The 12,650-nt window shown below is 32.1% G+C and overlaps 1 protein-coding gene and 2 long non-coding RNA genes across 4 annotated transcripts; all 3 read right to left on the reverse strand.

The window, feature by feature from the left end:
- Positions 1–386: 386 nt before the first annotated feature.
- Positions 387–1,836, reverse strand: LOC120255670. Its single transcript, XR_005535071.1, has 3 exons — positions 1,776–1,836; positions 837–902; positions 387–624 (listed from the first exon to the last, which is right to left on the reverse strand). It is a non-coding gene; the product is annotated as an uncharacterized LOC120255670 (long non-coding RNA).
- A 735-nt stretch (positions 1,837–2,571) lies between these two features.
- LOC120255671 lies at positions 2,572–3,829 on the reverse strand. The gene is made up of 3 exons (XR_005535072.1): positions 3,740–3,829; positions 3,334–3,417; positions 2,572–2,607 (listed from the first exon to the last, which is right to left on the reverse strand). It is a non-coding gene; the product is annotated as an uncharacterized LOC120255671 (long non-coding RNA).
- Positions 3,830–4,591: 762 nt separating this feature from the next.
- Positions 4,592–10,731, reverse strand: LOC120255660 (GDSL esterase/lipase At5g45960-like). 2 transcript variants are annotated; one of them, XM_039263433.1, is made up of 7 exons: positions 10,669–10,731; positions 10,287–10,324; positions 8,555–8,945; positions 6,319–6,449; positions 5,984–6,217; positions 5,616–5,871; positions 4,592–5,006 (listed from the first exon to the last, which is right to left on the reverse strand). In XM_039263433.1, the coding sequence occupies exons 1-7, from the start codon at positions 10,670–10,672 to the stop codon at positions 4,807–4,809; spliced, it is 1,254 nt and encodes a 417-aa protein (XP_039119367.1). In that variant the 5' UTR covers positions 10,673–10,731; the 3' UTR covers positions 4,592–4,806. The 2 variants fall into 2 exon arrangements, with proteins under 2 accessions (XP_039119367.1, XP_039119368.1); XM_039263434.1 differs by having other exon boundaries at positions 10,287–10,353; positions 10,669–10,729.
- Between the last annotated feature and the right edge of the window lie 1,919 nt (positions 10,732–12,650).

Genomic DNA, 12,650 nt, shown 5'->3' on the forward strand with positions numbered 1-12,650 from the left:
TGTAACTCTAGAAGAAAAAGATACACCACCTCTCTCGGGGGACACACTGAATCAATTTGAAATAGTAATATAAATGACAAGTGAACCCCAAATATTGTATGAACAGTATAAGTACAGTAGTACAACGGTGCTCTAGCACAGTGTTTTAATATTGCATCTTTGCACACACACACTAGAGTACTTCTACAGTACTAGTAAGAAATATGTTTCCCATTTTCAGGTTGAAAATGAACTATTGTTCATCAAATATGAATTGTATTTGTTTAAAAAGGGGCTAATTCATCATCACAAGCAATTAAGTTACCACCAAAAATTAAAGATTTAGTGTAAAACCATTCTGCTTATTGATGCAGAACATAAGCAAAAGCTTGAGAATCAAGTGCTATATTAAATGGCTTTTATCTGAGCTAAACAAACAAAAGAATAATAACCTCAAAAAAAGGCTATAAAAGTATAAATAAATCCCCAAGAATTATACCCATGTCTGATTGGTAGGTGTAATATCATTGTATGAACTGACTAAAAAAAAAAATTTCAGATACTTGTAAAGCATGTATCCTTCTTAGCTTGTAGCATAAGACCAGAACACTCACTTCCGAGTTCCGGCTTTCTTTTGTTCTTTTGCTGGAAATATAAAAGAGGTTCAATCATGAATTGCAAGGTTCTGAGTGTGATAGAAAAAAAATGCAGTATTGGTTGAGATCAGAACATGCAGATGGTTAAAACAAAGAATGGATAGCAGAAGGGAGTGTCAAAGTTACTGACGATCTTGGAAGGAATCATGTTTTTGAGACAAATTTCAGTGAAAATATAACAGCATGTTCAGGAAAACAAACCGGCTTTTTCTTCTTCTCGTTTCTTTGCAGCCTCGACTCATTGTTTCCGTACCAAAATTAGACGCACTGCACAAAGAAAGAAAATCATCTGTATGCTTAAAGATGTAACTGCAAACAATACCTTTGAACAAGATTTTCTCGGCAAAAAATATAGTTCCTGGGAATTTAAGATTACCCTTTTTCACTGCTGAGGACAAAGAAATTATAAGCCCTTTCTGTAAAACTTGATGATTAGTGATTATAAGTAATTATTCTAAACCTACTTGTTAGTAATCAAAACAAAACATGATTCAGATCAGACTTGGACCATTAGGGTCACTCCTGGCTATGAAAGTCATAAAACTAGTCCTTGAACAACCTCTATTTTCACTTCTTTTCAGTCATATAATATGTCATTATTCTACCCCCAAAAAGGGAAAAAAAAAACCATAAATACAATCTCCAAGCTACAAAATTACCATGAGCCTTTCTTGAATATTAGAGGTTGACGAGAAATATGCAAAAATGGGAACTTCAAAATGTCTATTTCCCTACTTATTTCTTTATATCAATCAAATTTAGCATCATGACACGGCTATTTTTTTGTGATTGTATTATGCTAACAACACTACTAGATCAGGAACAAGTTGAAATTACAATACACATATGTTAACAATGATTGGGTTAGGATCAACAACATCTTGATTATTAGATAATTTTCTAACACAAAATTAATCATTCCAGTTGAGGAACATCATTACAACAGAGGTATAAATGGTTTTGCACCAGATTGGTTAGAGCCACTTCTCAGTTATGCATAGGTGCAGAAAACCCATTATCACAAAAAGAGAATTAACTCACATACACTGTATAACAACATTCTTGGATTTCAATTAAGATAATACAATGCACAAAAATAAAAATTCGATAGAAAAAGTCAGAAAAATTCTCCAACTTTACCTAGATCTTTTCTAGCTTGTTCTGTCTGTCCCAGTTCTTGCAGCCTCATGCTAGCAGTCAGCGGGAGTTTTGTTTCTCATCTCCTCCTATATGGAACATAGTCTCGTCATAACAATAATTAAACCTTTTAAATATACAGAGAAACAAGAGTAAACTGTTCCGAGGATGCAAATACCAGACAAACATTTACAAACTAAATATGAGAAAATTAAACCATCAAGTTTGGTACACTAAAGATAGCCTATCCAACCAAAATGAACCTTTTTGTATTCCATAAGACTGAAAAACTTCTAGATGGAGGAAAGGGACAAAATGAAACTTTGTAGTAATTATTACAAAACAAACAGAGATTTAACTGAATGAATTTAGCATTCCATTTCAGATACCACATAAGCAGCATATTTCTTGGATAACAACAAAACAAAATAACATGTAATTAATAGTGGCAAATAAAAAATAATAAAAACCAATGAATTTTTATGCTCAAAGTAGTTTTTCAAGTAACTCAACAAACTGTTAAGGTCCACATCGGCTTATTGATTATTATTCACTATACTTTAGTTCGTTATGTGACCAATAAGCAGCTATCAGAAAAATCAGACGAGAACCAACAAACTTGTGGTCAGATTAGTCAACCAACTACTCCAGATGAAAAAGAAGAATTAAAATTTTCTTGGATGGGATGAACAAAGCAATCTCTATTGAGATGAGAACAAGAAAAGGGACTCGTGCAATACTGAGTACAGACGTTGGATCAAAAACAATTGGGATATAATCCCACCCAAACTTCCACATACCTTTCATGCTTTGAGAGTTCAGATGCTATATTCACCTGCACAATAGAAGCAACTCACTTCGTTACTTTTCGCCATTTAGATACCCATTAAATAGGAATGAAGATGCAATATATAACACAGTAGCACACATTTAACACCACTAAATGAAATGGCAGTGTTCAATATGCATAAAAACGTGACACCACCATCATCATTTATCATCATTTCATTTCCTTGGGGAAAACACATAAAACAGAAAAACAAGTCAAGACTGATAGTTCTAAGTAATTTTGAGATGAACATCATAGAAGATCGATTTTAATCTGACTGAAACTTGTATAGACTTACAATCATGGCTCCCATGAAGCTCTGATGTTAGAGTTTTGTAAGAAAATTTGAATTACTAAAAATACAGCTCAAATCATATGGACAAATGTAGTATCAAGGCAGCACTCAACTGCTGAATAAAAGAAGGTGATGGGAATTTACAGTAAGATCAAGAACAAATATTGTTAAGATTCATCTAATGTTTAGAAATGGTTATTAATGATCCAATTCAGAATATTTGCACCATTTGGTTTTCCAAAGTGCAACAACAATATACTAGATAAAGACATCTGCAACTACCATACCTATTTAAACTATACTCTGATATAATCTTGTAGAAATTTACTATATGCTCATATAACTTGTGGAAATTATAGAATGGTTCAATGCCATTCTTGAAAGAATTATGATTAACACTGTTATTTCATAAAGAAGGGAAAGATAATCCTACTTACATTTGCTTCGCTAGCTTTCAAGGTCTTTGGTTAAACCAAATTTGGATTTGCTATCTCAATAAGACCCTCAGTCCGTTTCCTTTTCTGCAATTAGCATCATTATAATCAAGGAAATGCAACAATCATAAAGAGAGTTTATATCTGAAGCTTCAAGTAAACCACATGTAACTGCATGATAGAGCTGTTGATGGCCTAAGCTGGCCCACAGTGGCATGAAAAACAAAGGCTGGGAACATTAATAATAAAGCTGCAAACTGAGTAAATAGAGCCAGCCTGAAGATTTTGAGCAAGAAACTTAAACAGGATAGAGCTCGACATAAAGCAACAAGGAAAATTTACAGCCCTGCTCATGATAGAAATGCATAATATAGTGCAGCAAGACAAACAAGATTAAGTGCTAACAAACCTCAGTCTTCTTCTTCAGAATCATCTTCAGATTCATGCTCAGATTCCTCCCTTTCCTCATAGTCAGCTTTCCTCCTGTCAGACATTAAGGATAGATCCTTCTTTTATGTAGCACTCATAAACGCTCCAGATCATCAAAATTTCTTCAGGTGAAATAATATTTATCTAAGACCAGTCAAAAACTGGCACCCAGCATGTACAGGAAAACATTAATGTGAACTAGTTGCCAGCAAACACAACCTTGGTCCAGTTTGTTTCAACCAAATCAAGTTGTTTTTATTTGTCTTAGCTAAGCCAGTGTGTACTTTTCTATCAGAGAAAAATAAAATAATAATAAATTACAAGAACAGCTCTGCAATTTGAAGAAATTCAAAATGGCTTATGCCTTTAACAACAAATCTCAATCTGAGAGTGGGATAATCATCTAGATATAATCCAAAACACAAAACTTAAAGCACATGATTTCAGGGTCAGCCATGACATTATGGAGGTACATAGATAAAGTTAGGTTTTGAAACATGGTAAGTAGTTTTTCCTTATGTATTGAAAAGCATGCTGGTCAAGCCCTTCTTTTACAACACTAGCATAAACAAGTCTTATAGTGATTCATAATGCGATAATTCAATAGTTTAATTTTCTATATTAAATGTAATATAATTATTAAATGCTAGTGAATTAAATGTAATATAATTTTTTAATTCACTAGCATAACTGTTTCTACCAAACTCCTATTTACCAAAAAAATTAAATGTAATATAATTATTTAATATATACATATATAACAAATTAACAACAATATTCTCTTATATAAATACAACAATTAAGATTAATTTTAGTAATTAAATATCTCGAACACTATGATTATTCAATTATATGAAACAAATACTTAAAACTCAATCAGTTTCCCTTCTGAATCCACTGAACATCACAAGTACAAATAACACCAACAAGCCAACAATTAAAGAGTTCTAAACTAAAATTGAAGAAATTATCAATCTCCAATAAAAATAAGCTCAATACCCAAATTAATCAAAATGCACCAATTCAATGCTGTGATGCAATTGGAGATTAATTAGATGACTCCAAGAAGTTATCTATTAAAGGCTTAAAATAGTTGAAGAGTGTGAGGTATGTCTTCTCAGTGGGATGAATTGAATCCCAAAATACATACTTTGATGCATCAATGCAAACAAGAGAGTTTGCATTGCATGCCAACCCTGCCTCCACCATCCCTGTTCCACAACATCCCACCATGGTCTCCTCAAACCCTAATCAAATAACATCAAGAGAAAAATATTAATTTTTATTGCAAAATTATAACTTCTTAAAAGCAAAGTAATTATTCTATTTAATTATTTGTGTATGGGAAAAAAATTATGGCAAGCAAATTAGGGTTTTGACAACATGATGTTGATGAATGTCCTATCGAAGTGAGACCGATAATGGTGACAAAATGATACCACATCCATCAAAATTATATATATATAATTGTACACAACATACAAATTTAGTGTGCCATATATTATCTTTGATCTATCCTAAAATCAAGTATAAGATACAATAACTAAACGATTAATAATAACATTTGTTTCTACAACTCCGTATTTTTGGTCATTTAAGTATATGAATTTCAAATCAGGGTGATTTGGTTCGTGAACCAATAAAGAGAGCAAACTAAACTATTTAAGAATAAAAGTGACCGGTTTTTAAGTTTATGAATGTTTATTTCAGATAATAATATTGTTCGTAACTTCAACAAAATCTAAAAGTGCATATGGATAGAAAACATATTTTACCTTAAAAAATCAATTAGCGATTAGATTAAGTTTGCATTAATTGTTAAATAAAGAAATAAAGAAATGAGATCATATACTCACCATACTTGTTTGGAGAGAGAATGAAGTCATATAAAGGAGTAAAGACATCCACATATATGAGTTGGGCCCCTTGTAACACTGTTGAGGCCTTTCGCAAGATATCTTTGAGCTTATTGTTGTAAATGATGGACATGGAGTTGAAAGCCTCAATGCATTTTCTATCACCAAATCCAAATAGAGTGATAATCACTGGCAAACACCCAACTGGAGGAAGTCCTACCACTGCCATTTTTCTAGCTCCTAATTTGTGTATTCCCTTTCCAAAATTTCCAAAACATGCATAACATTAGGGTCACAGTTCCATATGCAAAAATCTTGGTTCATCTATTAAATATGCTGAATGAAAACTAAATTAGACACAAGCATACCTGTAGGAATTCTTGTAGATTTTGCAGGACAAAGTTTTGATAATCTGCAATTGAGAACATCTTCTTTCTGATTGGAAGAGGGATGTAATTAGCAGCAAAATCATTTGTTCCAGCACTTATAATAAACACGGCATTGTTCATTATCTTATCCATTCTATCCGGCCCAACCTGCAGTTCTATTCTTGACAGATAATCTCTGAAATAATCTATTTGTTCACCCATTGGAATTACTTGCTATGTAGAACCCGAAACAAAACAAAGAGAATCACAGCATCATTATAAAAATTAGCATATAATTGAGAAGAGAATTAAGAGAGAGATGTTTAATTAATTACATTGATTTCTGCTGTTAAAGGGTCAAATCCAGAGCCAGCAGATGCAAAGCAGACACCAGTAATCAGATCATCAAGACTTAGTGAAGGGTCTAAGTAAGCAGGCACCTCCTCTTTGAGACCAACATATGAAGCTTCACATTTGAAATTCAAGTTTAAAATGATTCAATTCAACATATACTTATGTAATGCTTAATGATTCAAAAATTAATGTAGTGTTTGGTAGTATTAGAACAGAAAATAGCGAATAAAGAATAAAGGATGAAATTAGGTACTGGAATAGAATAATAGACAATAAACAGCAGTTATTCTTAGCCACTTGTTTAGCAAGAGAGGAGAATAATCTCAAGAATAAACTAATACTACTCCAAGGATGAATTAGCTATTATTGAGAAAAGGGAATTATTACATGAGTGAGGGAATAGAATACCTCATTCTATTCTCTCATATTCATCGGTTGTTTGCCTGTTATTCCGAAGAATCATGGTTTATTCTTCCTTTATTCCTACTGTCAAACACTATCTCATGAACTTTTAACAAGAGAAAACAAAGAATGTTATTGACTATGTTACGTTTGGTGAATGGAAGTAAGTGTTGAACAATGAAGTAAAGAAAAAAGAACATTCTTATCTAAAATTTTCCTTGCATTTGCTTGACCATTTCATTCTCAAAAGAAGGAACATTCACCATCTTGGTTTCTTCATTGTTTCAATACTTTCCATCATTTAAGCACGCCCCGAGGGAGTGTTAAACAATGAAGGATCAGTACAATAGATAACACTACATGTTTCCTTTCATTTCTCAAACTTATACTTCAAACAACAAATTGATGGAGGGCAGCTAACCCCCACTTTAAAATCTAATAAAAAGTATAGTAGAAAAAGAATTATAACCAAAAAACGAGATTCCTCAACTCTGCCTGTGCCCACTGGCAATGCTGAAACCAATATCCTAAAGAATATACAAAGATATTATCTCTGATATAAAGTTCAGAACAAAAGCTAATCAATGAGATTAAACCTATTGATACCAGGAAGTAAGAACAGAATTGGAAAATACTTCATTTCTTTGTTAACTACAAGGCAAAAGAAGCCAAGATTCTTGTTAAATACAACGGATCAACAGAGAAAGTAAAAAAACAACCTCTTGTCTTAAAAAAACCCCAGGAAGAGTCCACCAATCTCTATTTAGAGAACCCTTTCCACTCCTCTTATCTCTTATATTTATTCAATTAAGATGATTTAAATATCACTAAACTAAATGGAATATGTAACCCGGTTTATATAGCCCACGATGCCAGTACTCTAAAACAAAAGTTTTAATTATATTATTACTAAGGCCTAAGTGTAATCCTGGTTATTTTACTGTGATATAGAGTGTACTTTGGTCTTTATATTTTAAAAACATTCACTGTGACCCTTGTACTATGCATGTAAAGTTCACTTTAGTTTGTATATATTTAAATTGGGCTCAAATGATTGGCTGTAAATTTTAAAAAAAAATTATTTTCCACACGGCAACCTTTGCCACATGGACCCAACCTGGCTTCAACTAAACCTTTAATATCCATTTCATCATTAATTAAACTAAAAAATCTATACTTATAGTATAAGGATGATAATACATATTTTTAAAATACAGAAGCACAAAATGTACTATAGAGTATGTACAGAAAACAATAGTACTCTTAACCCTGTAATTAATTGTATATGTTGGGGTGCTAGATGGATATGTTTATGCAATACTTGGTACAAATATGGTGTGAGAATTTCACAGGGAGTGATGGCAGATGAAGTGAAAGGAAAATAAAACTCAATGGAACCAATTTCTAATGTCAGAAGATGTTAGATGGTGGAAGACTACCTCTAGCGAAACTTGCGATGAAGGTTGAATGCTATTGGATTGAAAAGTTTTGGCACAAATACAAGCACAATTGTGCCTGCTGTCCTGATGGTAATTTTGATGAGATCATAACAAAATCCCTCAACATCAAACAAAAATTTCTTCTTTAGCAGAAATTGTTGAACACAACGCCTAAAACAAGTCATCTAACTGTGATTTTCTTGTGCCCAATGCCTACATATACAGTTGAAAGGTAAAATTAAAAAATATAAAATGTATAATGGATTCCCTTGATTTCCTCAACAATTTCATTCTCAAATCAAAGTCAAACACAATAAAATCAGTTCCTTTTCTTCTCTCCAAGAGAGAAAGACAGAGAGAGAGAGAAGAGAATTACCTGCAAAGTCAGTGAGGAGTCTTCCATTGGTGAACCTGCCAGTGGGTTTATGGCCAAAGAAATCCTTACCATAAGGCAAGAAATCACTCTTGTAAGGTGTGACTAAGTAGTTGTTGTTTCCTGAGTCCAGAGTTGAGTCTCCAAAAGCAAACACTGCTGAGACTCTGGTCACATTTTGCTTCACAGCAGCTGAACTGCTGTCTGCTTGCAGCAAGCCTTGACAAGATGAAGCCAAAGCAAGCAAGAAGATAAGAAGAACAAGAGATTGAGAAAACAAGCAATGTGGTTTCTTTGTGGAAATCTCATCAGCCATGAAATCAGATGATCTCATCAGCCAGGAAATCTCAGATTCATGCTCAGATTCCTCCTTTTCCTCATATTCAGCTTCCTCCTGTCAGACATTAAGAATAGATCTTTATTTTATGTAGCACTCATGAAAGTTCCAGATCATCAAAATTTCTTCAGGTGAAATATTATTTATCTAAAGACCAGTCAAAAACTTGCACCAGCATGTACATGAAACCATTAATGTGAACTAGTTGCCAGCAAAAACAACCTTGGTCCAGTTTGTTTCAACCAAATCAAGTTGCTTTTACTTGTCTTAGTTAAGACAGGTGCATACTTTCTACCAGAGAAAAAATAATAAATAATAAATTACAGAACAGCTCTGCAATTTGAAGGAATTCATGTGGCTTTAAGCCTTTAACAACAAACCTCAATCAGAGATGGGATAATCATCTAGATATAATCCAAACACAAAACAAGCACATGATTTTTCAAGTCAGCCATGACATTATGGAGGTACATAGATAAAGTTAGGTTTTGAAACATGGTAAATAGTTTTCCTTTCATGTATTGAAAAGCATGCTGGTCAAGCCCTCCTTTTATGACACTAGCATAAACAAGTCTTATAGTTATTCATTATTCAATAATTCAATAGTTTAATTTTCTATATAATCCAAGGTTCTCTGACCCGGACCGGGCATCGACTCGGAAAAGGTTAGGGGTCAAGGGTCGAGGGGTTCAACCAGGTTGAATCAAGGTTGAACCGGAGTCAACAATTTTTATTAAAAATAATATAAATTTTAGTTATATATAATTAAAAAATCAAATATTGAAGAATAAAAAATAAAAAAATAAAAACATGACTTTTCAAATTTTAAGCAAGTATTTTACATAAATAAATATTGAAGTACACCACATTAAAAATGTGAAATACGCTAAATAATATAAAAATAAACTAGTACAAAATTAATTAAAAAACATAAAAAGATTTAACTAGGAAATAAACAACTAAGAAATGCATAAAAAAAAAACATAAAAATATACCCTCGGTCTCCCCCTTTCTTAGTTTTACAATTTTACACCCCAAACATTAGGATATTATAAAATAAAATAAAATTAAAAAAAAAAAAATTAGGTGCAAACCCGGGTTGATGACCCGGCCAGGTCACCGGGTCAGCGGTCCGATCGGCCGGTTTAACGGTTCAATCCCAGTTTTACTAAAATCCAATTTTATATATCGGAGCGGACCAGTTTTAAGGGTAGGTCCAGGTCAACCCGGTCCGACCGGCCGGTCTGGGTCTGAAAACATTGATTTAATCAATGTATGTCTTCCACAGCTGCTTTCGCGCTTGGAGTGATTAGTCTCTTAAGATATAGCTGTGTTTCTTCATCATTCCCCAAAAGAGATCATATATCAAAATATACGCACAAATAAAAGAGTGCTTACTTGCTTGAATGTGCGAGGACGAATAGAAGTACCAGCCACTGCAAGGAGTGACACGAAATTAGTCGGCCTATATCAACAAAGAATCAAAAGACTGACATGAATTCACTAATTCATTACAAAAGAACAGCATTTTACTAAAATTACTCGAAACCGCACCATAGAAACTACAATGAACAAACAAAGATTTCAACTTTATTAAAAAACAAGAAAAAGAAAACCCTAAAACAATCACATAAATGCAAGGCACAAATAATATCAAGCAACAAACAACAACCAATTTAGATGCAAATCAAATCAAAGGACCAGACCAACAAAACAAATTCATCATAGAACGATGATTCTAATAAAAAAAAAAAAAACAGGGATTGATAGAAGAGCTCACTCATCTCCTCATGTTTGGAGAAGTTCCTGCGACCCGTGGGCTTGCCCTTTAACTCTCTCTCTCTCTCTCTCTCTCACAGAAGATATATAACTAGGATGCTCCATATACTTTTTTTTTTATATATATATTTTAATTTTAAATTCAAACAGAGTTTGGGTAACGTTTAAATATTAAATTATTTAAAATATAAACATTATGCAACCACTAAATATTGCTTTTAAATTTTATATTACCTCTATAAATATACCTACATTCTCAAACAAAACACATTCTTCTCCACTTGAAGCTCTGAATTTTTTTGCTTTTTATATCATCCACAAAATTAATTAAATTTTTCTCAAAAATTATATAATTGATAATTTAATAGGTTGATTGTGGATCTCATTTTTATAATATAACTATTATTGGAGATAATTTAATGAGTTGATGAGCTGATATGACCATCAAACTCTATGATAGTCTACCCATTAAAGATGCATTAATAGGGGATTTCTTAGGTGCTTTGATGGTAGTAAAAATGATCCAACGGTTTAAATTTGATTGGATATTGGTTGGGGGATCTGACTCTAAAAAAAATTTAAAAAAAATTGATTATTTGGCCAAATTCTTAAAAACATTATTTTTTACAACAAAAAAAATAACTTTTGCCAAAACTACTCAGTTTAATTCAGGTAAATAGCAACAGCAACACTAACCCAGGTCACTTGGAGAAAGGAGAAGGTGGCCCGAGTTCGAAACTCATGTAGAGGGTATTTACTTTGTGAGAGTTTGGACTCTTTGTGCAAACCCAAAAACTCAAGGTGAGAGAGCATGAGACATTAATTCCGGGCACTTTTTGATTAACTAGGAACATGTCCCTTTATAAAATAAAAAACAAAAAACTTTTTATTTGGAACAAGATTTTCTTTAGAAATTAAATGGGCTAATTTTAATTATTGTCATTTTTTTTTACATGAAAAATGAAAAGAAGTTGGGTTATATATATGTATATATATATTGTTGAAATTAATAAACTATATTTCCAAGGATCATAAACATAGACACATTTTATACATAAACTATACTCTCTTTCAATCGTCTACTCTCTTTTTATTTTGTCAGAAACAAAATTCTTCGTCTATACTCTATAGGGAACTAAAAATTTGTGAATAGATGGCAGAGAGAGACCAAAATATATTCATAGTTAAATTAGAATATGAGCGATGCTATTTTTACTGAATAGATTTACCGAATAGGTTTCCCGAATGACGTGGATGCCTAACTTATCATCCACATCCTCATCCACGTCATTATTTTTTTTTATAAAAACTTTAAATTTGAACTTTAAACATTCTTAAATACTTAAAATTAAAAAAATTATAAAATTATATCTAAAATTATAAACCCAAATACTACAAAATCTATAAACTAAAAATCTAAATTTTAAACCCTAAATAATAAATACTAAACCCTAAACCCTAAATCCTAAGCCCTAAACCCTAGACCCTAAATCCTATGCCCTAAACCCTAAACAAGAAATCACAAATCCCCTGCGGGTGTTTGTGATTTCTAGTTTATGGTTTAGGGAGGGATTTTCGGTTTATCATTTACATATTTATTTTTATGATTAAATGTTTAAATTTAGGATTTAGATAATAAAAGAAATTAAAATTTTCTTTTAAAAAAAAATAAAGAAAGAATGGCGTGGATGCCGACATGGATGTCAACTTAACATCCACGTCATTCGGAAAACCTATTCGGGAAATCTATTCGGTAAAAATATCATTACTCTTAGAATATTAGTTGAATTAAGATATATGTTATATTTTCAAATAATATCCATAATTTGTGTCATGCCAATATTATGATTCAAAATAATTAATAACGCTTGCCCACAAATTATCCAACATACATATATACACATGCTTCATTATAAACCCAAAATTAAATTTTATTAAAAAAATAATATCTACAAACACACACATGTATATGAGTAATTTTTT

Source organism: Dioscorea cayenensis, unplaced genomic scaffold (genome assembly GCF_009730915.1).
Source record: "Dioscorea cayenensis subsp. rotundata cultivar TDr96_F1 unplaced genomic scaffold, TDr96_F1_v2_PseudoChromosome.rev07_lg8_w22 25.fasta BLBR01001125.1, whole genome shotgun sequence".
NCBI lineage: Eukaryota > Viridiplantae > Streptophyta > Magnoliopsida > Dioscoreales > Dioscoreaceae > Dioscorea > Dioscorea cayenensis.

Coding starts and splice junctions, on each gene's coding strand:
- LOC120255660 (XM_039263433.1), bottom strand. Junction 6,450..8,554: donor ACTCCTCACTGACTTTGCAG/GTAATTCTCTTC, acceptor TCAAATGTGAAG/CTTCATATGTTGGTCTCAAA. Junction 5,872..5,983: donor ATCTACAAGAATTCCTACAG/GTATGCTTGTGT, acceptor AATTTTGGAAAG/GGAATACACAAATTAGGAGC.